Below are 25,309 nucleotides of genomic sequence, written 5' to 3'. Positions count from 1 at the left end.
CCTGTGCTCCGCGGCGGGAGAGGCCACAACAGTGAGAGGCCCGCGTACTGCAAAAAAAAAAAAAAAGATAGTATCCACCCAGAAATAAATACTCATATATATGGTCAAACAATTTTCGACAAGAGTACCTAGGCCATTCAATGGGAAAAAGACAGTCTTTTCAACAAATAGTGTTGGGAAAACTGTTATCCATATGCACAGAAGTAAAGTTAGACCCTTACCTTACACCATATACAAAAATTAATTCAAAATGGATCAGAGACCTACACATAAAAGCTAAGACTATAAAACTCTTAGAAGAAAACAGGCAAAAAGCTTCATGACATTGGATTTGGCAATGATTTCTTGGATGTGACACCAAAGACACAGGCAACAAAAGAAAAAATTAACAAATTGGACTTCATCAAAATTGAAAACTTGTGCAACAAACGGCACCTCTGGCCAGAGGTGGAAGAAATGGTGGAAACAGGATTTAAATAAACAGCGTAACTGTAGATAGTGAGGAGGGCTCTGAAGGAAGTAAGCTGGGTGATAAATCAGGGCATATTTTCGTCCATTTAGGCTGTTATAACAGAAATACCATAGACTGAGTATCTTACAGATAAAAGAAGTTTACTGCTCACAGGTCTGGAGACTAGAAGTCCAAAATCAAGGCATGCGCAGATTCAGTGTCTGGTGAGAGCCTGCTTCCTGGTTCATGGATGGCTGTCTTTACACTGCAGTCTCATATGGCAGAAGGGGGCAGGGAGCTCTCTGGGCTCTTATAAGGATCCTAATCCCATGCATGAGGGCTCCACTCTCATGACACAATCACTTCCCAAAGGTCCCACCTCCAAATACTATCACATCGCGATCAGGTTTCAGTTAATGAATTCTTGGGGCACACAAACTTTCAGTCTATATAGCAGGGTGTTCTCAGGAAAGGCCACTTTAGATAGGGCTTTAGCAGAAGCCATCCCTCAGGAGGTGACCTCTGCACTGTGACCTCAGGAGGAAGACTGGGCCGTGGAAAAAGCCGGCAGTGGGCTCATCTATAGGAAAAATCCATAGGTTTGGGTATTTTAAAAAACTCTTCTTCCTGAGCTAAGGAGTGTAATAGAGACAAGCACTCGATATTTTGCCACAATGGGCTTATGTAGATTCATCCCTCTCTCAAATAATGCTGGACTTTGACATGGGAAATAAGAAGCTTGGGCTGTGCTACAGTCCTGAGGGTAACTGTGCTCTGAGAGGATATTTTAAAACAATTATCCTCCTGTCTAGAGATCATGCTTATATTATATGTGGCCATCTCCCTCTTTTTGGAAGTCTATTCCCTCTTCTTTTTCTTAACTTGACATCTGGTAAAAGAGAATTTTGTTTAGCAATTTAAAGAAAACAAAACCCCCCAAACCACACATGACACTATCTCAGTTAAAATTAAAAGTTTAATATAAGCATCAAAAATCATGCTAATGATGAGGACTAAAAAGTAGGTATTAGGCAAACTTATAAAACAAAGTACTATTATTTTTACACTTCAAATACATCATAAAGTAAAAACTCGTAAAATATCAACATGTGCAAGGGAAGCATTAACAGTCCTTTCAGTGATTTGCCATAAACAGATGTTTTAAAAGTGCTACAGTTTAAGGCATTACATTTTAAAGTTTAATAAACATCTGATTTCAACATAATCTCACAGAAGAGTTTTTTTCTCAAGTTAGCTACAAACTGTTTGGTTAGGGGGTACTGAAAATGCATGTATAAATCGAAGAGTAATAAACATGCTAATGCAAAGTTATTAGTGCAATTCTGCAGCATATGAAATTCCAGATCAGGACAAACCGCCCTGCACGTGGTACACGGTAATCCACACATGCATCATCCATCTAAAGTCTCTAGGGGCTTCCATGGTGGCACAGTGGTTAAGAATCCGCCTGCCAATGCAGGGGACACGGGTTCAAGCCCTGGTCCAGGAAGATCCTACATGCCACGGAGCAACTAAGCCTGTGCGCCACAACTACTGAGCCTGCGCTCTACAGCCCGTGAGCCACAACTACTGAGCCCATGTGCCACAACTACTGAAGCCCACGCTCTGCAACGAGAAGCCACCGCAATGAGAAGTAGCCCCCGCTCACCGCAACTAGAGTAAGCCTGCGCACACCAAAGAAGACCCAGTGCAGCCAAAAATAAAAATTAATTAATAAACAATAAATAAAGTCTCTATAACAACCTCTCCATTCACTCACAGTGCCTATGCATTTCGTTCTTAGTTTTTCTTTTTTAATTAACAAAAATCCTCAAGGCACCTAAAGATTGGCCTGTATTTCATTTATCCATATTGAAAATGCAGAGGGCATTATAAAGACGTGGTACAGGAAGAACTCTCCAGTTACAACGACTGGTAGGTTTGAAATGCACAGCGGTACTTTTTAACTACATGTAGGCCACAACTTCTCTAAGCCTGAGCTCCATCAGCTACAGAATGGCATCCTCTTACTAAACATTCTTTAAGAATTATGTAAGCACACAAGTAAAGCATAAAGTATGGTGCCAGCATGAGGAAAGGCTCAAAAGTACAGTTGTTTATATTATTATCACAATTCTTTCTATATAAGGAGTATAATGGGAGAATAAAGAAAAGGGCTAGCCACTTTTGGAGCATGTTCTCTTTGGGCAGGTCAGTTCTTCATTGTCTAGGACTGCTCAGACATTTAGCATCCTGGCCTCATGGCAACAAAAAAGCCATTAGCACCCCCATCACTGTGATAACTGAAAACACACCCACATATTTCCAAATATCCCCTGAAAGAAGTCATAAGCTTTTTTGAGAACTGTTCTTTTAGAGGGAGTTTATTTATTAATAAACAATTTAGTTATCTTAAAAAAATTAAGAATGCCTTCCTGTCTTTGCAAGTCTTCAAGGATGAGATACATTAGGCCTGGTGGCAGGAAGAACAGTTAAGGAATGTTCAGTACAGTTTGAATCCTTTTCTCATAAATCCCAGTATTAAAATTCCAGAGCTCGGGGGGACCTTGAAGATGGCGGAAGAGTAAGACGCGGAGATCGCCTTCCTCCCCACGGATACACCAGAAATACATCCACACGTGGAACAACTCCTACAGAACTCCTACTGAAGGCTGGCAGAAGACCTCAGACCTCCCAAAAGGCAAGAAACTCCCCACATACCTGGGTAGGGCAAAAGAAAAAACAGAGACAAAAAAATAAGGACGGCACCTGCACCAGTGGGAGGGAGCTGTGAAGGAGGAAAAGTTTCCACACACTAGGAAGCCCCTCCGCGGGCGGAGACTGCGGGAGACGGAGGGGGGAGATTCGGGGCCGCGGAGTAGTATCACACCATTGTAAAGCAATTATACCCCAATAAAGATGTTTAAAAAATAAAAAAATAAAAAAAAATAATAAAAAAAAAAATTCCAGAGTCACTATTCAGGGCTCAAGTCAAAAGCCAGAGCTACATCCTTGTGAGTAAACACAGCAGAAAGGAATTCTGCCATGAAGCCACTTCTTCAGTTAGTCTCACTGTTCATGTAGTTGAAATAGAAGGCAGACGTATACATTCAGACAATAACCTTTCCTCAACATACTAAACAAGGGTCCACTTCATCGCATGTCTACAAAAAGTAAAAACTAAAATCATAAACGAAAAGATAATAACAAAACAAGTCCTCCAAAACCGACATAAGATCTGTGTCAAGAAAAGCTCTAGGGCTTCCCTGGTGGCGGCACAGTGGTTAAGAATCCGCCTGCCAATGCAGGGGACATGGGTTCGAGCCCTGGTCTGGGAAGATCCCACGTGCCGCGGAGCAACTAAACCCGTGCGCCACAACTACTGAGCCTGAACTCTAGAGCCCATGAGCCACAACTACTGAGCCCATGTGCCACAACTACTGAAGCCTGTGCACCTAAAGCTCATGCTCCGCAACAAGAGAAGCCACTGTAGCGAGAAGCCTGTGCACCTCAACAAAGAGTAGCCCCCGGTCGCCGCAACTAGAGAAAGCCCACACAGTGATGAAGACACAACACAGCCAAAAATAAATGAATAAATTTTTTTAAAAAAAAAAAAAAAAAGAATCTGCCTGTCAATGCAGGGGACACGGGTTCGAGCCCTGGTCCAGGAAGATCCCACATGTCGTGGAGCAACTAAGCCCGTGCGCCACAACTACTGAGCCCGCGTGTGCCCTAGAGCCTGTGCCCCGCAACAAGAGAAGTCACCGCAATGAGAGCCCACGCACGGCAATGAAGAGTAGCCCCTGCTCACCGCAACTAGAGAAAGCCCACACAGTGATGAAGACACAACACAGCCAAAAAGAAATTAAGTAAAAAAATAAATAAATAAGAAAAGCTCTAATTCATTGTCCCCTAAACCCACGTCCTTCTCTGATGAAGTATTCAAGTCTGAACACCACTTTCATGTTGTCATGGGTCTTAAACAGGTAGGTCTTCCTCCTCCTCCTGAATTTGTTCTCCAGAGCTTAACAGTGCTTTGGTGATGTCAGAAAAGATGGAGCGTTTGACCATCATTCATGCCAAGACAGAGAGAGAAGTCAAATTTTGTTACCGTCATTTTCCATGTGGAATGACTGAGGCACTGAGGGATGAGAAGAAATGCTCATTGGTGGAGGCTGCTGGGAATAAAATCCGGATCCCCTGCTTCCGAATCCAGTACTTTCGTCGCCATCCCCCAAGTCACGTGCATTACTAAAATGGCTGAAGTTTCCTTCTGAGAAACCCTCCGAGATGAAAGGTCCCACGTGCTCTACCCTCCTTCCAATCTCTCTCTAATCCAAGCCTAACCTAGACCTGCAGAGTTGCTGGATCCGCTGTCAATTACAGAAGGAAGAATCTGTTTAGAAGGACATGTATTTACATTCTCTGCACCATCTCTTCCTGGAGATGTTCTTTATCTCTTTGAAATGATTATATTAAACGGATGTGGGGCTAAAGTTAGACCATATTTCCCAGTCAGGATCGGCTTCGAGTCCTTAGGCAAAGCAAATGTGAAACTCTGCATTAGGCTCACGAACATCAGGAATAATTCCATCTTTGCCAGCTGCTCTCCCATACATACCCGCTTCCCTAAAAATGAGACCAGGAAAAAAGGTAAGGATTATAATACCAGCCCTTTTCCTACCTCAAAAGGGATAAATTTATGAAATTTCTAAATTGAGTGTTTTAAAGGCAGACATAGAGAGTTTTGAAATAAAATTGCCACATATACCCCGTGGCTTCCCAGAGTCTATGCTGATCAGAATTTTTGCATACCAAGTTCACATTTTAACTCCTACTCATAAAAATCTATCCACATCCTAGATAGGAACTAGAGACGGAGCCAATGAGGTGGGCTACCTTGTCTCCTCCACACTTACTTATCTCTTTCCTTGCTCTTACCTGGAAGATTAAGGAGAAAAGATATCAAATAAGAATCTCTGGAGCATTCCTTTTCTACAGAAAGAAGCCTACATGCCCTAATCTAGGAACCTAAAAGAGGGCCTGGTGAGATTAGAGAGCCCACCCTCTCACCCACCATTCAGGCAGGTCAAAAGCTGCTCTTAACTCTAACAGTTCCCTGGGACTCAAACAATCACCTGGACAACTCAAAAAGGAAGATTTCTAGTCATATTTAAAGATTTAAAACCAACTGCTTTCACTTTGTTTTTAAAATCTGAAATAAACATAGGGGAGATGCATTATCTAAATTATTTCTCTCTTATATTAGCTTGCCAAGAAAGAAACATTTTTAAAAGAGTATCATGAAATAATAGAAGATTCTTTTGGTTCTATTTCTTTTTAAAATTATGCCATTAAGAAAATAAAAGTTTAACTGACCTATCCCAAAAGGAATAAATGTTTCCTTTTTAATAAGTTGTCCTTGATCATCCAGAAATCGATTAGGGTAGAAATCATTTGGTTTCTCCCAAATGGCTGGGTCTCTGTGTATTGACCACAAGTTGGGTAATATTATCGTGCCTTTAGGAATGGTATACCCTTGGAGCACTAAAACAAAACAAAACAAAACGAAACCACAGTATTATTCAACACGCTTTTACTAATAACTCTTGGTAAACAACACTCTCTAAAAATACAAACAAACAAACAGACAAAAACTAGTTACATATCTAGCTTCTTAATCTGCTGAGAGTAAACTTTGAGGTACTTGAGGGCAGAGGCAAAACCTTATCAACTGGTATCCTCTCCATACCCTCCCAGGACCCAGCCTGAGACAGGGCACAGGAGTTGCTCTGATGGATGTTGAGTTAATCAATTAAATCAAATGATAAAAACATTACAATTAAAAGAAAACATTAAAACGGAAATCATAGGGCATTTCAGGTGAACTTTCCCAAAGAATTGCAAATCCCTAATACGTGTATACAATTTTATAGTTCCCAGGCTTTTATGTCACACAATACAATGAAGAAGGTAAACTAAGGTAAAGGGATGTACAGGGAAGTCAATGCTGGTTCATACCAGCTGACAAGTTCACATGCACTTTAAACAATGCCCCAAGGATACTGCACACACCTTGTATCTAATTTACACCAAAGAAACTGTTAAGTGATCCAATGTCATTTATAAGTGATTGCCTCCTACAACTGTCTTATAACTAGATTTAAGCCCATTTCATCACGGGCTATCTCCGGAGGACGAAAACTCCTTGTTATGAGGGATGCTTACAATGAGTCTGAGTGCCTAAATGGCCAGGACACTGTAGGTGAAAGGCTGAAACATGCCTTCGGAATCAGATGGGCTCTTCTAATTCTTTAATACTTGTGCTTCAGTTACAGAACCGCAAAACATGAAGTAGAATAATTCCCAGTTAAGCTCCTTAATTTCATAATTAGGCTAGCTCTTCGGGCCTCCAAGAACAGGAGGACAGAGAGGGGCCTTTGTTCATTCTGGAGTTTTTCTCTGCCAGTACAGCCATCTTAAACGGCAGCAAAATTTGACCAGTGTTAAGTGTGCACGCTCTGAAGGCTAGAGAGCTATTTACCAAACAGGCGGGGCTGGAACGCCAGCCGTAGGGCAAATAAGGGACAGCTGAGGCGGAAGCATCCTCTGGTCATTTGATTATCCATGACAACAAACCCTTGCCACAACCTCACCTCAAGTCCTCTGGATGAAGGGGACGGGCTTCCCTCGAGGGCGTTGCAAGGAGGAAGGCCCTGGACTTGCCTGTTTTCTCTGAGGTCATGTGAGGGATGGAGAGTGGCACCACCACACTCAGCCTCTGCACCTCCATGATGGTGGCTTCTGTGTAGGGCATCCGGGCCTTGTCAGTGAGGGAGGGGGCACGGTCACCACCAATGACCCTTTCAATTTCTTCATGAACCTTTTCTATACAGGAAAAAAAAAAAGGAAAGCATAATCCAAAAGCTAAGCCAGGAGAGACTGCCCTCCCATACACTCTTCCCATCACCACATCCACACAGCTGACAAGTCGGCAGCACACGCCTGACTTGGCCTCAGTGAAGTGAAACACTGATCAGATATTCCAGTGGAGGCAGCTGGTCCCAGGAACCCTGTACCAGCCTGGGATTCTGAAGGACGACGGCAGGACAGAGTGGCAAAGGGGAAAGCACTCTGGATTCAGGAGCACTCGGAATTATTCTCTCATATCAACATCTGATTGACTCTAAGCTTTTACTTGTGACAACGTATGGTAGCCCAACATGACCCCCAGTGACCCCCACTTCTTGGTGTTCCCAACTTCGTGCCATCCCCTCCCACTCTGTTCCAAGTTGGTCTATGTGACTAACAGAATAAAGGAGAAGCAATGGCATGACTGTTCTGAGCTTAGGTTATAAAAGACACTATGGCTTTTGTCTTGGCCACTTACTCTCTAGGGTCATTCATTCTGGGGGAAGGCAGCTGCCAGTAAAGCAGCCCTACGGAAAGTTCCAAGTGGCAAGACCTGCAGCCAGCCGCCACGTGGATGAGTCATCTTGCAAGTGGATCCTTCAGTCCCAATCAAGTCTATAGATGTTTGTAGCCCCAGGCCAACATCTTGATTACAACTTCGTGAGAAATCCTAAGCCAGACCATCCAGGCTAAGCTGCTCCTCGATACCTGATCCCCAGAAACTATGTGAAATAATAAATGGTTGGGTCTTTTTTTTTTTTTTTTGCTGTATGCGGGCCTCTCACTGTTGTGGCCTCTCCCGTTGCGGAGCACAGGCTCTGGACGCACAGGCTCAGCGGCCATGGCGCACGGGCCCAGCCATTCCGCGGCATGTGGGATCTTCCCGGACCAGGGCACGAACCCGCGTCCCCTGCATCGGCAGGCGGACTCTCAACCACTGCGCCACCAGGGAAGCCCTGGTTGTTGTTTTAAGATGCTAAATTTTGGTTACTCATCAATAGTTAATGAATATAGGTAGGCACAATCCCATCTATAGTAGGCAGGAAATGGTCCCTCAAAGATGTCCATGCCGTAATCCCCTGGAACATGTGAATATGCTACCTTATTTGGTAAAAAGGGACTTTGCAGATGTGATTAAATTAAGGACTTTGTGATGGGGAGATTATGCTGGATTTTCTGGGTGTGTCCAGCCTAATTACATGGGTTTTAAAATTGGAGAACTGGGACCTCCCTGGTGGCACAGTGGTTAAGAATCCGCCTGCCAATGCAGGGGACATGGGTTCGAGCCCTGGTCCGGGAAGATTCCATATGCTGCAGAGCAACTAAGCCTGTGCACCACAACTACTGAGCCTGCGCTCTAGAGCCTGCGAGACACAACTACTGAAGCCCACGCGCCTTAGAGCCTGTGCACAGCAACTGCCGAGCCCGCGCGCCTAAAGCCTGTGCTCCGCAAGAAGAGAAGCCACCGTAATGAGAAGCCCGCGCACCGCAACGAAGAGTAGCCCCAGCTCACCACACCTAGAGAAAGCCCGCGCACAGCAACGAAGACCCGATGCAGCCAAAAAAAAAAAAAAAAATTGGAAACTTTTCCCAGTTTGGAGTCAGAGGGAGATATGACTGTGAAAGAATGGTCAGAGAGATGCAACATTGCTGGCTTCAAAGATGGAGCAAGGGGGCCACGAGCCAAGGAAGCTGCAAATGGCAAGGAGATGAATTCTCCTCCAGAGCCTCCAGAAAAGAACGCAGCCCTGCCAACATCTTGATTTTGGTTCACTGAGACATGTGTCAGACTTCTAGTGTATAGAACTGTAACGTAACAAATTTGTGTTGTCACTAACTGTGTGGTTATTTGTTGTAGGAGCAACGGAAAATGAATACACTATTCTCTCCTGTATCCTTCCACTATGAACTTCCACTGAAATTCACTACCTATTGGTATTGATGTGGCGGAACTAGCTCCGTGACCTTGTGAAAATCACAGAACTTCTCTGGGCCTCTGGTCTCATCTTCAAAAAAGATGAATGGGTTCAGATGATCACTATGACTCTCTTCAACTCTAAAATAGTCTTCTCTAAAGTTCTTTCTTCATCATAGATTTCACACAGAATCAGACCTGTAGAGATTTAAAGCAGATTCAAGCAAGCTGTGATCTTAGTGCCACTGTCTAGAAACTTGGAGCTTCGTTGTTAACACCTTACCCATTCCCTATGAGATGCAAGTATTTCCATTTTCTTTTCCAGCCTGAAGACATTGCTTACTGACAGGAGCCACAGGATCACAAAGGTTGCTGATTTAAATGGAAATGGAAAAAAATATATCCTGGTTTTGCCACGAATAAAGGAAACATCTGTTTATTACCTTGTATGTCGGGGTTCAGTGACATATACAGGAGGCACCAAAGCAAAGAATTAGTTGTGGTATCAGTGCCAGCAATGAAGAGATCGCCAATGATATAAAATAAGTAATCTTCATCAAAACTACTATCGCTATTATTTTTCCTCTCCTCCTCCACATGGAGAAGATACATGTCTATGAAGTCCTGAGGGTTCTCTACATCCAGAGACTCTCGATGGTCTTCGATGATTTTTTTAAGGAAAATAGTTAAATCCTTTTCAATCTGTCTTAATTCCTTAAATGGTCCAAAGGGAAGGTAATAAAGCCACGAGCATATGTTGACCAAGAGGAGCTGGGTGTTCAGACAGATTTCTAACGCTCGTGACATAAAATTAAGCATTTTCTTAAACTCACTATTGGTGTAATCAAACCGTTGGCCAAAGCACAAGGAGCAAATTATGTTAGAGACCGCGTTGTTGACAATGGGGAAAGGATTGAAGAGGACTTCTCCATTCTTTTGCATTTCCTCTTTCACATATTTGAACTCCTCAATAATCTTGGGCTCCAAGCTAAGCTTTCCCAAGCCAAAATGACGAAGAGTTGAATGAGAGAACTTCCTCTGTTGTCTCCAGACTGGACCATAATGTGCGAATACAATCCCTGCAAAAGGACACCAAGGAAAGAAGGTAAGAAAGAGCAATGCTTGATAATTAATACTCAACAGGACCAACCATGAAGGGTTATTTGTATTTCTCAAGTCACTTGTGCAAAGTTCATATACGAACAGATAAAGATCACCAGCCAAGAATGACTAGCAAAATTTAGTTATCAAGATAGTGTATGTTTATAATAACAAAAGTCATATCCAATTTGATTAGGAAAATTTTCTATAAAGCTTATTATTATATATACTAACTCCTGGTGAAATGAAATGAGTTTCCATTTCTAGAGTTAGTGTAAATTTCAAAACCTTATTTTCATAAGAGTGAATACAGACTAAGAAAATATTTCAGGCTAGATAAATGTGAACAGAAGGATAAGCATGGTTAACAGATTGCACATGAGGGCAGGGACAATATCTGATTTTGCTCATCATTAAAATCCAAACTTCTGACATAGTGCTGTGTACAAAGGAGGAGATTGTTAAATATGAACTGAATAAATCAACAGCCCATTGGCCATCAAAGTTTGGATCAAATAACTGGCAGGTAATCTAAAATGTCTGTAGTTGCAAACAGCCCTAATTTTAAAACATCTGAACTCAAGGGCATTCACAACTACATCTTATTTGATTCTCACTTATGTTATACATCTTCCACCATCAAACCCAAAAGAATTGCTCCCAGATGTTGTATCAGATTGTTCTCAAATTTTCCTTGTTTCCTGTCACTACTTCATTCTCTTTTCCATGGTGTGCTTTATTGTTTCAGCCAGCTCTCCTCCTTCCATTTTTCATCCACTTCATTCCTGCTACCTTCAAGGACATGCTTCATTCATTTAACAAATATTTCTGAATGCCTACTATGTGCTAGACACTGGGATGCTGTGAATACAGCTGAGAATGAAATAAAGACCTCTCTCAGTGGTTATGTTTTCTCACAATCTTTGATACCTATATAAAATGACTCTCGATAGAAATATCCACGTGGTCTAATGTATTGGATGACTTGTCACTTCCATTTTCCTGCCTCGAATATTCCACACATCTGCTCAAATCTGATGTTGCTTTCTAGGCCCTCTGTTCAGGTGTTTTGTGACTTCCATTTGACATCATTTAGAAAATTTTTTGGACCCTCCTGTATTGAATTCATTTCCTGGATTCTATGTCTTTACCTTATTTCACTCCTGTATTTTGCTGAAGGCCATCCTCTAACAGGTTCCTGGGAAAGGACGCATCAGAGGCAAATTTCTAAACATTTTTCGAAAATGTATTTATTGTACATTTTCCCCTCCATCAGAATTTTGAAGACATTGCTAAGAGTGCATCGATGCGTCATAAAATATGTACACCTTCAATGGGACTAGACATTATCAAATTCTTCTCCAAAGTGGAGAGTACACCAGAAGTACATGAATGATCTCTTGTCAAATAGTTACCATCACTTTGCAGTCATCAACGTTTTATTTTTGCCAATCAGAGGGCTGAAATGCATCTCATCTGATTTTTATGTGCATTTCCCTGATTGTTACAGTGGGTTGGAGCAGCTTCTCATATGGTTACTGGCCAGGTTTCCTATTCTGTGATTTGTACTTAATAACTGTGCAATTTTCTTCTTCTTATATATTCTACGTGCATAGCAGACATTGTCTCCCATCATGTACATGAATTGCTTTTTCATGTTTTAATGCTATTACTTGATAAACATGTTTTAAAGGTAGTTCCATTTCTCAATCTTTTTCTTAGTGATTTGTGCTGCATGTCTTATTTTAGAAATCTTTTCCTACCACAGGTTTATAAATACATTCTCTACTCTCTTGTAAAATTTTGCTTTTTCACATTTAAGTCTCTATAACCTACCTGGAATTTATATTTATGTTAGGTATTCCTACTTATTGTGAAGAAGGAATCCACTTTTCTCCCTATTTTGATAACCTATTGTTCAAGCACCATTTATGAAACAGCCTCTCCTTTTCTCTACTGATCTACAACATTTGCTGTACACAGGCAGTTCAGGTTATTGGTTTTCTAGTCTGCTATATTGTACACTGGTGTATTTATTTATGACTGTGCTTAAAGCACACTGTCTTAACTATTGTTACTCTATAATAAGATCTAAATAGACTTTATAGTAAGTCTTAATATTTACTAGGGAAGTCCCCACCGCCACCACCCTGTTCTCTTCCAAAATTGTTTTTTGATTACTCTTGGCTGTTTACTCATATTTATCAAACTTTAATCAGCTTGTCAAGTTCTATTTTTAAAAAAGCACCTTTGAGATTTTGATGGGAATTGCATTTAACTTACAGATTAATTTGAAAATTGTCTTCTTTATAATTGGACTTACCTGCAATCCAAGAATAAATCCAACTTTGGTTATGACATTTTTATGCTTTTTAAAAGATTGTTGGATTTGGTCTCCTAATATGTTAAGTTTTTAAAAATTCATATTCATACATGAAAATGGACTATAAATTTCCTTTCTCATAATGTATTTGTCTGGATATACTCACCTCTTAAAATGAGCCATGGTGTATTCTTTCTCTCTGGAAGAATTTGTCTATAATTATAATGGCATGTTCTTCTTTTTTCCTTACCTTTATTCTTTTGTTCTTTTTCAGATATATAAAATTAGCTATCTAACTAATTTTCAGAACTTTATCCTAATAAAGGATAGTTAAGGCTGTACAATTGCCTTTGGGTAGCACTTTAGCTGCAGTCCACCAGTATTGTGTGCATGTCTTTTCAATGCATTTAAAGTATAAAAATTTGGGGACTTCCCTGGTGGTCCAGTGGTAAAGAATCCACCTTACAATGCAGGGGACGCTGGTTCGATTCCTGGTTAGGGAACTAAGATCCCACATGCCGCGGGGCAACTAAGCATGCAGCATGTGCGCCATGACTACTGAGCTCGCACGCCTCAGAAAGCCTGCGTGCTGCAAACTACAGAGCCCACGCGCTCCGGAACCCTCGTGCCACAACTACAGAGCCCATGTACACTACAACTAGAGAGAGAAAACCTGCACGCCAGGACTAGAGGGAAGCCCACACGCCGCAACGAAGAGCCCTCATACCGCAACTAAGAACCAACACGGCCAAAAATAAATAAAATAAATAAATAATAAAATAAATCTTTTTTAAAAAAAGTATAAACATTTTTTTCTATTATGATTCTCTTTTGCCACCTAGATCAATTTGGCTTATGATGATTTTTGTTTGTTTTTGTTTTTTTGCGGTACGCGGGCCTCTCACTGTTGTGGCCTCTCCCGTTGCGGAGCACAGGCTCCGGACGTGTAGGCTCAGCGGCCATGGCTCACGGGTCCAGCCGCTCCGCGGCATGTGGGATCTTCCCGGACCGGGGCATGAACCCGTGTCCCCTGCATCGGCAGGCAGACTCTCAACCACTGCGCCACCAGGGAAGTATGATGATTTTTGACATTGATGAAGCTAGCTTTTTAGTCTAGTATGTGATCAATTTTAATAAAATTTCCAAATAAAATTGAGAAGAATTTTTATATAAGCAATTGTTGGGTATAAGGCCCTCTTTCCAACAGAGAAAGCTACATAACTGTCAGAATCAAATCTTCTTTATCCCTGCCAAAGTTTTATCTGCCTGATCTATCAACTATTCAAATACTTACGTTAAAATAATTTGCACTAATGGTGCATTTGTCAATTCCTTTTTTCAGTTCTGTAAGTTTTTGTTACTTGTAGATATATATCATGGCTATATAGATATTTATACATAATATATAAAATATTTTAAAATTAAGATATATAATATACAAAATTAAAATGTATTAAAAATTGTATATATCTACATTGTTAGGTACATATGTATGCTAGACAACATTGTTAGGTACACTCAAATTTAGAAATAAATGCCCTCTATTAGTTTTTTCAATATTTACTTACAGTCCCCTACATGCCAGATACTAAGGGCATACAGATTTAAAAGACACAGTCTTTGTTCTCAAGATGCTTCCAGTTTTGTGAGGAGCTGGATAAACCAACAACTCATAATACACTGTTGTATGTTAGACTGTATTGAAGTTGCATATTGTATTGAATGTTGTATGGTGGATTGCACTAAAGTTGCACAGTTGGAATGCATGGTATTGAATGCTGCATTGTTGGACTATATGGTATTGAATTATGTTGGACTGTACTGAAGTTGCACTGTTGGGATGTACAGTATCGAATGTTGTTATGTTGGACTATATTGAATGTTGCATTGTTGGAATTCATTGTATTAAATGTTGTATGTTGGAGGTGTATTGAAGTTGCAATGTAGACAAAGGAAAAAGCACCATGTCAGCTGAGGGAAAGCAGTACTTCTCAGAGAGGACATCTGAGCGATACTTCATTTGTAAATAAGGATGTGTATGAAGGCACATTTTAGAAAAATAAAGAACTTGGGGGAAGTTAAAGAGGGTACAGTATTTCAAGAGGGCTGAATTATCTTCAGGGAAAAATTCAGGTTTAGGTAAGGCAAGGAAATGGAGGGAGGCTTCTCAAAAGAGACTAGTATCTGGGCATTAGGTATTTGACAACAATCTGACAGGTATGAAGTGCAAGATAAGACTTGACCAAGGAGACAGTGCCTGAGAATGCCAGGGATGAGAGGCAGGGACAGAATTAATGGCCTCAGGGTTTCAAACGTTACAAAATATCCATGTCATGAAGCCAGAATGGCTTAAAGCAGGGGTCCCCAACCCCCGGGCCACGGACCAATATCGGTCCGTGGCCTGTTAGGAAGCGGGCCGCACAGCAGGAGGTGAGTGGTGGGTGAGTGAGCAAAGCTTCACCTGTATTTACAGCCGCTCCCCATCACTCGCATTACCGCCTGAGCTCTGACTCCTGGTGAGTTGTATAATTATTTCATTATATATTAGAATGTAGTAATAATAGAAATAAAGGGCACAATAAATGTAATGTGCTTGAATCATCCTGAAACCATCCACCCCCCCCATCTGTGGAAAAACTGTCTTCCACGAAACTGGTCCCTGGTGCCAAAAAGGTTGGGGACCGCTGGCCTAGAGTCTTAGAGTGTTTGGAAGAGGTTCAGGCATACCCTGTAGTTGCTGACATCTCCATTCTTAGCCCTGAATGTATACAATGGATGTATACAAAGACTTCATCTCAAGGAGGATAATAACACTGAAAATTAAACATGGCTCCAAAGCAAAAACCAGGACTATTGTTTGGGAATGACAAAAACATACCCTCAAGCTAGTCTGGCAAAAAGGCCAGTTAGGCTGTGGATGAAACCAAAAAGCAGGAAGAGCTGGGTGTTACCACCTTCGAGAAGACTAAATGCCACTGAACTCCTCTCTGCACCTATTTTTCACTTCTTTCTTCCTGACTGACTTCATTCTTTCCTACTGTGAACCAGCTTTTCCAAGAACTGGGAGCTATCTTGAGATGCCCATTCTCCCATTTTCACCACGGGAGATAAAAGCCCTCTAAAGCCCTCTATTCTCTAGTTCTAACCTGAAAAACGCTGGGGAAAGACTCAGATGTTTCAGTCAGGTATTCCATGGTGATACCAATTTGGAATACTTTACATTTATTATTTGGCTTGAGGTTTCCAAACTATGCCACAAGTATCAATTCTTACCCCAAAACTATGTGGGGATCGATCTGTAGCTATGAACTTTTGAGTTGTGTCCAGCCCACAGACTCACTACCATCACAAAGAGGTGAGATATTCTGCTCAAATCACCTTTGATCAGGGTTCTATCCCCTGACTAATCACTGTGGTCAGAGACGGGAATTCATGTAAAGATATGGCATCTCCCATTCCAGCCACAGTTAATGGATACAAAAGGGTGGTGGAGCCAGAGTTACTCAGAAGAAGGGAGTGCTCTTGTCAGAGGACTAGGTGCTAGACAGCTGAAACAAACATCTACCTCAAACCAAACAAAGGATAGGCTAAATTGACTATGATACATTCTCACAAAGGAATATTGTACAGTTTTTAAGAACTTTGTAGAAAATTCAATAATATGGAAAAATATTCATAATACTTTAAGTGATAAAAATAATTTTAAAGAGTGTGAAGAATATGTTTCCATTTCAAGGAAGCAAATATATTTTTTAAAATACCTGTACATATAGAAAAAAAAATACTAGAAGGCTGCCACAGATTGAATGTGTCCCTTCAGAATTCATATGTTAAATCCTAATGCCCAGTGTGATGGTATTGGAAAGTAATCTTTGGGATGTGATTAGGTCATGAGGATGGAGCCCTCATGAATGGGATTAGTGCCTTTATAAAAGAGGCCCCAGAGATCTCCCTTGCTCCCTTCACCTTGTGAGGTTACACACAGTTGTCTGTGAGTCAGGAAGCTGGCCCTCAACAGACACCAATCAGCTGGCACCTTGATCTTGAACTCTCAGACTCCAGAAATAAATTCGGTTGTTTATAAGCCACCTAGCCCATGGAACTCTGTTACAGCAGCAGCTCAAATAGACTAAAACAAAGGTGATACATGAAAATGTTAATAGTGGCTATCTCAAAATAACACTGATCACAGATGATTTTCAATTATTTTTTAAAAGAATTCTTTTACTCCTGTTCCATGTTTTATGTTTTACAATAAGCAACATATATTACTAAAATAAAAATAGTTAAAATACATTAAATTTGATGCAATTCTACATTAATCACACATACGTTTTCTTTCTCTTGAAGCAGAGAAAGTGTTATCCACTGATTATATTTGCCCTTTCCTTCCATAGGGTCATATAAGTGTCCCTCTTAGTGGGAATTCAGGCCTTCTTGAAATGAGCACGTAACTATCTAAAATATGTACTTTACTGCATTTACTACAAGATTCAGTTATCTCGTTTTCCTCATTTATTTTCAAATTGCTCAAATGAACTTTCACTTTTCTTTATTTCCTAATTTCATTTTGTATCTTGTACCCCTTCAAGGTAGTCAGTCCTGACTGGTCTATCCTGTACTTCTAAAGTTCTTCAAAATTTCCTTTTGCCTCCCATTTTCATGTCTTGCAATTTCCTTTGACTCTTGCTCCAAGTCTCTCAAAATCTCTCAAAATTAGAAGTAATCTAATTTCTATCAACAGGGAAATAGATAAATTACAAAAGCTAGAGGTAGAAAGATACTTTATAAATATATGACATATGTAAGGTTTTAAAAAACATACCAAATGAAGTCATGCACTGTTTATGAATCTGAAGCAAATGTGAACAGTGATGAATGAGTTTATATTACTCTCTGAACTTTATATTTGAAATATTTTATAATAAAAATGTGATGTGCATAAACCTTTGAGAAGAAACAGACCACACTTAAAGTACTCTTTTGGTAGCCTTGGCTCTGACTGTATGTTTTTTTATTGAAGTACAGTTAATTTACAATATTATATTAGTTTCAGTCATATAAGACAGTGTTTCAAAATTTTTAGATTATACTCCACTTAATGTTATTATAAAACATTGGCTATATTCCTTGTGATGTACAACATACCCTTGTAGCTTATTTATTTTATACTTAGTAGTTTGTACCTCTTAATCTGACTTTGTAACTTTATTTCCTGCTCAGGAACAGAATCAGATGGATGAATAAGTATGATGGGCATACCTAATGTAGAACATCTTTCTGGCCTATCCACCTTACTATAATTTTCATGCTTAAAAAGAACATCAACTTGTACAAGCATGATAATTTGAAAAACTCAAATATAATTAATAACCTCCCTACATTCTAGAACTTGATGGCAATGTGTTAAGTGAACTATTTCCAGCACATCACTGTTCATGAAATATTCCTTCTCTTCGAGTCTCATCAACTTTAGCAGCAAAACTCTTTTACAAATATCTTATAAAAATAAATATAAACATTTAATAACGTTATTGGCCTCTAATTCTTAATATCACTTTTCTTTCTCTTAGAGTCTACGCATCCTGCTTCTGGACAACTTCCGCAATTTACAATCTTGCCACTGGAAACAGCACTGAAGGTGGCTCGGGCACTCCTCAAATCTTGCTGAGCTGAGCCGCTCAGCCTTTCACTCCTGTGGCCTATCTTCTTCAGGATGACTATGCCATCCAATTCTTGATCTATGACGGCTACGCAGAACTCATCTGCTTCTTCATCCTTCGACGGGCATCTTGAAATAAACTCACATTCTCCCCTTTTATTTTTCACCCTTGAAACAATTCCATTAAAAGATTCCTTGACTATCTACATTTTCCTATTCAGATGGCCTGTTCTTTATTCCAAGTTAAATCGACAAGCATTTTCCTTGTGACATATGGTTCTTGCTTTACTTTCTCCTGTCAATCATTTTCACCAGCAACATAAATTTCTCACAGCACATTCGTCCAACACACATCCGCCAGAATACAAGAGCAGCATCACCTAAAAAGTCCTGTCTCTTGGAGGAATTAATGCTTTAGTTGGGATGCTGAAGCACCAGATTACCCCAGGCTCCCAGGACTTTACAAAATAAGGAGGGATCCAATAATAAACTGTGATCCAACTAATACTTAGAAACTGCCTTATAGATTCTTAACCAAACTATACACCCACCAAGAAGGACCTCGAAGAAGAAAATCTAATTCCTACCTTTAAAAATCAGGAGGAAAAGACAGATGAGCAACAAAAGTGCCAATATAATGTGGTAAGTGCATCAACAGATGTTAGATGTATGTATGTATCAACAGATGTATGCATGCATCCATTCATTTCTTGATTACCTGCTCTGTGCCCATTAGAAGGCATACAGTGGTTAACAAGATGAGCCAGATCTTTGCCCTCACAGAGTTCACATTCCAATGGTAAGTGGGGTTGGTAATAGGCTAAATGCTTTCAAAGTTTTTAATGAATGAGGTTAGTGAAATATAAATGAGATAAAATAAGCTGTGATATTGGGCAGTGTCTAAAATAGTAGTGAAAGGTGACAATTGGCCTGAGAGATGATAAGGAATAAACCAAGTAAAAAGTTATCCCAGGGGACTTCCCCAGTGGTGCAGTGGATAGGACTCCGAGCTCCCAATGCAGGGGGCCCGGGTTCGATCCCTGGTCAGGGAACAAGATCCCACATGCGTGCCACAACTAAGGAGCCTGCCTGCCGCAACTAAGACCCAGTGCAACCAAATAAATATTTTAAAAAAATTTTTTAAAGTTATCCCAGGCCTAAGGATGACAAAACCCAGTAGCCTGAGGCAGTCACCAACCTTCCAGGAATCAGCTTAGTGTGTCCAGAGCAGACACTGTACTTGAAATGTACAATAAAGCGAGAGTGGAAAGAGATAAAGTGAGAAAGGCAGGCAGAGGCCAGATCCTTTGGGGCACAGTAGGTCTAGTATGGAGTCGGAAACAACTGGTTTCAGTGGGGGAAGCGACATGATTTGTTCTGATTCACATTTTTTTTTTTTTTTTTTTAAAGAAATCCCTTTGGCTGCTGTATGGATAAAAGATCAGAGCAGAAGCAAGCAGGCTAGTTAAGAGGCTTCTGGAGTAAGAAATGAAAAACGATGGTAGCTTGGATGAGATGGAAATGGAGAGAAGTGAATGGATACAGAACATGGATATATCTGCAGCAGGCTGACAAGACTTACTGACTGCTAGGGAATGCGATGAGGGTTTAAACGAAAACAGTGGTATCACAGAGAAAAGAGTAGCTCACCTGTACCTGGGAGGATAGAGAAATAGGTCACAGAACACATTCTCAGAGAGGTGACATTTAAGCAGGTATGAAAAAATACAACACAAGTGTTGGTGAGGATGTGGAGAAACTGAAACATTGGCTGTTGCTGGCAGGAATGTAAAATGGTGCAGCTGCTATGGAAAATGGTATGGCAGTTACTCAAAAATATTAAACATATAATATGATCAAGCAATTCCACTTCTGGATTTGCACCCATAAGAACTGAAAGCAAGGACTTCAACAGGTATTTGTAGACATACCATGTTCACAGCAGCAGTTTTCACAATAGTCTAAAGATGGAAGCATGCAAGTATCCATCAGGGGACGAATGGATAAACAAAATGTGGTACATACATTCAATGGAATAGTATTCAGTCTTAAAAAGGAAAGCAATTCTCACACATGCCACAATATGGGTGAACCTTAAAACATTATACTAAGTGAAATACGTCAGTCACAAAAGGATAAATATTGTATGATTCCACTTGTATAAAGTACCTAGGATAGTCAAATTCACAGAGACGGAAAACAGAATGGTGGTTGCCAGGGGTTAGAGCGTTTTTAAATGTTTAATGGGTTTTTAGTGTTTGTTTAATGGGTATAAACTTTCAGTTCTGCAAGATGAAAAGAGTTCTGGAGACAGTGGTGATGGTTTCACAACAATGTGAATGACTTAATGCCACTAAACTGTACACTTAGAAATGATTAAGATGGTAAATTTTATGTTATTTGTATTTCACCATTATTTTTTTAAAAAGAGAGAGGGAAAGAAAAGCAGGTGGGAGTTCTCCAGGCAGCCATGAGAACGGAAGAGAATTCCAGGTAGAAGAAGCAGGTGTAAAGACATGGAGAGAGTAAGGTATGAACTGTGACATGTATGATTTATTTTTCAGTGGGACATTTAGAATATTAAGATCATCATTATTCTGGCTTCATCAGATTCTGAAAAGCCTGGATCTCTTTATACCACATGCCAGGAAAAGGAAGTAGTAGTTCATTTACTTAATAAATAGTTATTGACTCCTATATGTGCCAGGCAGGACAAGGAATAACTCTGTCTTCCTAGATGTCAGTCTAGTGGTGAAGACTCACATTCAGGCCAAGGTTACAGAATTATGAAGCCTCAATATTGATAAGTGCAGTGAAGGAAAAGTACTTGTGCAATGAAACTGGTTCTAACAAGGGAGACTAACTTACCTGGAACGGAAGTGAGGAAAAAAACTCCCTGAGGGAAAGACATTTAGAGTCTGTCATACAGAGTGAAGTAAGTCAGAAAGAGAAAGACAAATACCGTATGCTAACACATATATATGGAATTTAAGAAAAAAAAAAAGTCATGAAGAACCTAGGGGTAAGATGGGAATAAAGACACAGACCTACTAGAGAATGGACTTGAGGACATGGGGAGGGGGAAGGTTAAGCTGTGACAAAGTGTGAGAGTGGCATGGATATATATACGCTACCAAACGTAAAGTAGATAGCTAGTGGGAAGCAGCCGCATAGCACAGGGAGATCAGTTCGGTGCTTTGTGACCACCTAGAGGGGTGGGATAGGGAGGGTGGAAGGGAGGGAGACGCAAGAGGGAAGAGATAAGGGAACATGTGTATATGTATAACTGATTCACTTTGTTATAAAGCAGAAACTAACACACCATTGTAAAGCAATTATACTCCAATAAAGATGTAAAAAAAAAAAAAAAAATTAACACCTGACCGAAGGGTAGGATTGACACAGACGGAAACACAGTCTGGGACCTGTGCCGGCCAATAAGACAAAGGGGAACACTGATAAACAAAAAGGGCAAAAGGGCAAATGTGATATTCTATTGCAGCGGATAACATGTTTACCAATGCTCAAAACTGCCCAACTTAGCCTTCCATAAGCAGGAATCACAGAAACTATAAACCTATTGTACATTAGGTTTGCCAATTAGTTTCTATCGTGTTTTCTGGACTTCCTATCTTATGGGGAAATAATCTTAAACTCTTGCACCCAAAACGCAAAAGGTGTAAATATCCCTCTCTCTTTCTAACACGGCCGAATTTTCTCGTCGGGAACAGCCTGAAGAGTGAGGCCTTATTCTGGGAAGGAGCGAATACTCCTGGAAAGATGGAACCTATCACAGCTGCAGGGGATCTCAAAGGCACCGGGAGTGGGAGGCAGCGCCGCCCTCCCCCTCCCGCGCTGGGTGCAGGTGTGAGGCAGGTTGGGTGCGCGCGGCCGCAGGGGGCACAGAACCCCCCAGCTCCGGCGCACCTGCAGCCCCATCCGCGCGCTCACACGGCCCGTGACCCCTGACCCCCAAGGCTCCCGCGGCCGCGGCCCAGCTCACCCTTCCCCTTGGTCAGGATGTAGTTGAGCGGCATCCGCGGGCGGTCGCTGAAGACCTCGGCCTGCTGCACCAGCGCCTCGCGCACGCTGTGGAAGTCGTTGAGGACCACCACCAGGTAGTGGCCGATGAAGAAGCTGTAGATGTTGCCGTACACACGGGCCATGTCTGCCAGGAGCAACTGCACGCCCAGGCCCGAGGTATTCAATTCTTCGGTCCTTGCCCGCCGGTACGGCCAGCTCTTCCGTCGGAGGAAAGGCGGCAGCAGCACGAAGCCGAAGTTGCCCACCACGGGCCAGGGAGTGGGCCCGGGGGGGATGCCCCGCTTCGGGCGCCGCCACAGCCAGCTCCAGCCCAGCAGCGCGGCGAGAACGAGAAGCAGCAGCGCGCCGCCCGTGGAGTCCAGCCGCAGCAGCCCCGGAGGCGCGTGCAGAAGGCGCAGAGGCCAGGGGTAGTCCTCAGCGGGAGCCTGGGGCAGCCCGGCGGAAGCCATGGCCTGTGCGCCGGAGTCCTCAGCCCCGGGCTCCTGCCGCTATCCTCACGAGAGCACACGCAGACACCGGTGCTCGGCCCCAAGGCCAACTCCCCTGGAAGCCCGGGGGCGGGGAGGAGAGCGGCGGAGGCCGCTCCGGATTGGCTGCGCCCACCGCTTCCTCCCCAGCCCCTCCAATCAGCGACGCCCGAGAAGAAACGGGGACGCGCTCGCAACCAGGCTGTGGCGGTCCGCGGACCAGGCTGGGCAAGCTGTCTGGAAGTTGGCCGCCCAATCCGGGTCGCGCCCCTCCGCTGGGTCAGACTTGGCTGTGACCGCCCCTGAAAAAAAAGATGCTCGCACCAAACCCTTACGCTCTGATTGGTTACCGGATTTCTTGTGTTGTTTGTCAGTTGAGTGCTTAAACCGTGCCAGGTCAACAGGCCCCTCGTACGACTCAGCCTCAACACCAGCGCTTCTACCCTGAGGTGGGCGAGGGGGGTCCCCGCCCTATCTCCTGGTAGCAAAAAGACAGGGGTACTGCTTTATCCAAATCGGGATTCGGAGGAAGAAATGACCCTTTCCTCCACCCACTGACAGCAGGATGATGGAAATGCAATGTGTAGAATTTGTAGATGTAGGTGGCCAACGCTCCGGAGAAAGGATGGGGGGGGAATAGTGGGGTGGGTGGGGTGATGGAGTAAAGCTCTTATAACTTGCCATACACGGGAATATCCCTTTTATGTGGAGAGTGTAAGTTCAGCGTCCGTTTCAGCGTGTGGCCTGGGTAAAGCCGAAGACCTAATCCAGAAATTTGCTTGGAGGATTTAAGTAGCTAATAATATAAAAAGAAAATCAATCGGGTGAGGAGTGGGTCACAGTATCATTATAACTATGCTGAGGTTGAGATTTTAAGTGAGAATTGTGTAGTGCTTTCAATACAAAGTCCTTTAATTTTCCGTAATTATGGCTCGTAGGCACTTCCCTTTTCTGTCTTCTACAGGCTAAATCCTCTGGTTTCTTTTATGTTAGGTTGACACAGAATAGTCGATACTAGACCATTTTCTGTCTGCTAAAAGGCCAGTCTCGTATAAATCAACGTAACTGATGATAATGAACAAATGTTTCCCATTTTCTGATCCTTTTTATTCTTTATTTCACATCTACTCTGTTCTAATACTATTTTTGCCATGCTCTTCATAAATTATTTTAAGCTTCCCCAAAAAACACACCTCTTATCTTCTATAAGTAACCATTGTTAGATTACTTTTCTCATTTTTTTTAGAGAATTTAAAAAATTTTACCACTTGTTTGCACAGATGATCTTCAATATGTCATCTGATTCTCTTCATAGCCTGTTCTCCAAAATAGTAGCCACTAACATCTTTCCTTACAAGCAACTTAAATTCACAAATGATTTTAAAATAGTTGACCATGTGACTAATTTAACGACCTTAACAGACACCCTCTTATACAGGATATAATTACATTCACATTGTTTTCCTAAGTAATTCTCTTATTTAGGCTAACAGCTCTGTGATGCAGATAGGAAGTATTATAGGCTGAGTTGTGTTCCCCCAAAATTCATATGTTGAAGTCCTAACCCCCAGTACCGCAGAATGAAACTGTTTGGAGATAGGGTCTTTAAAGAGGTAAAGTAAAATGAGGTCATATAAGTGGACTGTAATCCAATATCACTGGTGTCTTTTTAAGAAGAAGAGATTAGGACATGGACAGACACAGAGGGAAGCCAACATGAAAATACAGGGAGAAGATGGCCATCTACAAGACAGGGAGAGAGTCCTCAGAAGAGATCAGCCCTACCAACACCTTGATCTTAAGAGTTCTAGCCTCCAGAACTGTGAGGAAATAAGTCTGTAGTACTTTGTTATGGCAGCCCTTGCAAGCTAATAGAGAAAGCTACATTGTTCATAATACATACTATGGATAAACTATTTTAAACATAAAACCACATAGCTCATTCAGTGCTTCTTAGGGATGAATTTCCCCAAATGATATTCAGGGCTTTCTTGCCAGAAAAAGGAATACTTTCTGCTCCATCCTTCCTATTTTAAATAGATGAATAATATAATAATCAGTAGCAGTAAAGGAAGAGAATACTAAAAGATCTTTGGGCTGGGGAGAGAGGGAAAGGAGGACAAGAAGGGCATTAAGGAAAACATTTTAAAATTGAATCCCCAAAGATAATTTTAAACCACTTGCTTTCTCACTGGAATCCTTCTTGCTGTACATGGATTTCAGCCAGAATTGTTGGTAACAGTACAGATAACAGAATTGTTGGTAACAGTACAAATAGTACAGATATCCAAAATATCTGTACTATTATTTTGTTATCAAGAGTGGTGTTGGGCTTCCCTGGTGGCGCAGTGGTTAAGAATCCACCTGCCAATACAGGGAACGCGGGTCCCAGCTCTGGTCCAGGAAGATCCCACATGCCGTGGAGCAACTAAAC

General features: G+C 41.6%; 2 protein-coding genes across 5 annotated transcripts in view; both read right to left on the bottom strand.

The window, feature by feature from the left end:
* Positions 1–24: 24 nt before the first annotated feature.
* Positions 25–23,426, bottom strand: CYP2U1 (cytochrome P450 family 2 subfamily U member 1). Of its 4 annotated transcripts, none has more exons than XR_003002850.1 (6): positions 22,368–23,426; positions 9,722–10,357; positions 7,178–7,339; positions 5,831–5,998; positions 4,563–5,080; positions 25–47 (listed from the first exon to the last, which is right to left on the bottom strand). XR_003002850.1 is itself a non-coding variant. In XM_024741917.1 (5 exons), the coding sequence occupies exons 1-5, from the start codon at positions 22,855–22,857 to the stop codon at positions 4,905–4,907; spliced, it is 1,632 nt and encodes a 543-aa protein (XP_024597685.1). In that variant the 5' UTR covers positions 22,858–23,426; the 3' UTR covers positions 4,223–4,904. The 4 variants fall into 4 exon arrangements, 2 of the variants coding, with proteins under 2 accessions (XP_024597685.1, XP_024597686.1); XR_003002849.1 differs by lacking the exon at positions 25–47 and adding an exon at positions 2,077–3,172; XM_024741917.1 differs by lacking the exon at positions 25–47 and having other exon boundaries at positions 4,223–5,080.
* The window catches only part of SGMS2 (sphingomyelin synthase 2), a 117,330-nt gene continuing 102,246 nt past the window's right edge, over positions 10,226–25,309 (bottom strand). Inside the window, exon 8 of the transcript XR_003002851.1 lies at positions 10,226–10,357. The gene's annotated coding sequence lies outside the window, so the exon portion shown is untranslated. The remainder of the gene's footprint in view (positions 10,358–25,309) is intronic.

The sequence above is a fragment of the Neophocaena asiaeorientalis genome, unplaced genomic scaffold (genome assembly GCF_003031525.2).
Source record: "Neophocaena asiaeorientalis asiaeorientalis breed wild unplaced genomic scaffold, Neophocaena_asiaeorientalis_V1.1 scaffold534, whole genome shotgun sequence".
In the NCBI taxonomy this organism is placed as follows: Eukaryota; Metazoa; Chordata; class Mammalia; order Artiodactyla; family Phocoenidae; genus Neophocaena; species Neophocaena asiaeorientalis.
Note: the sequence above shows the minus strand (reverse complement) of the source record. Positions and strands in the feature narration are given on the sequence as shown.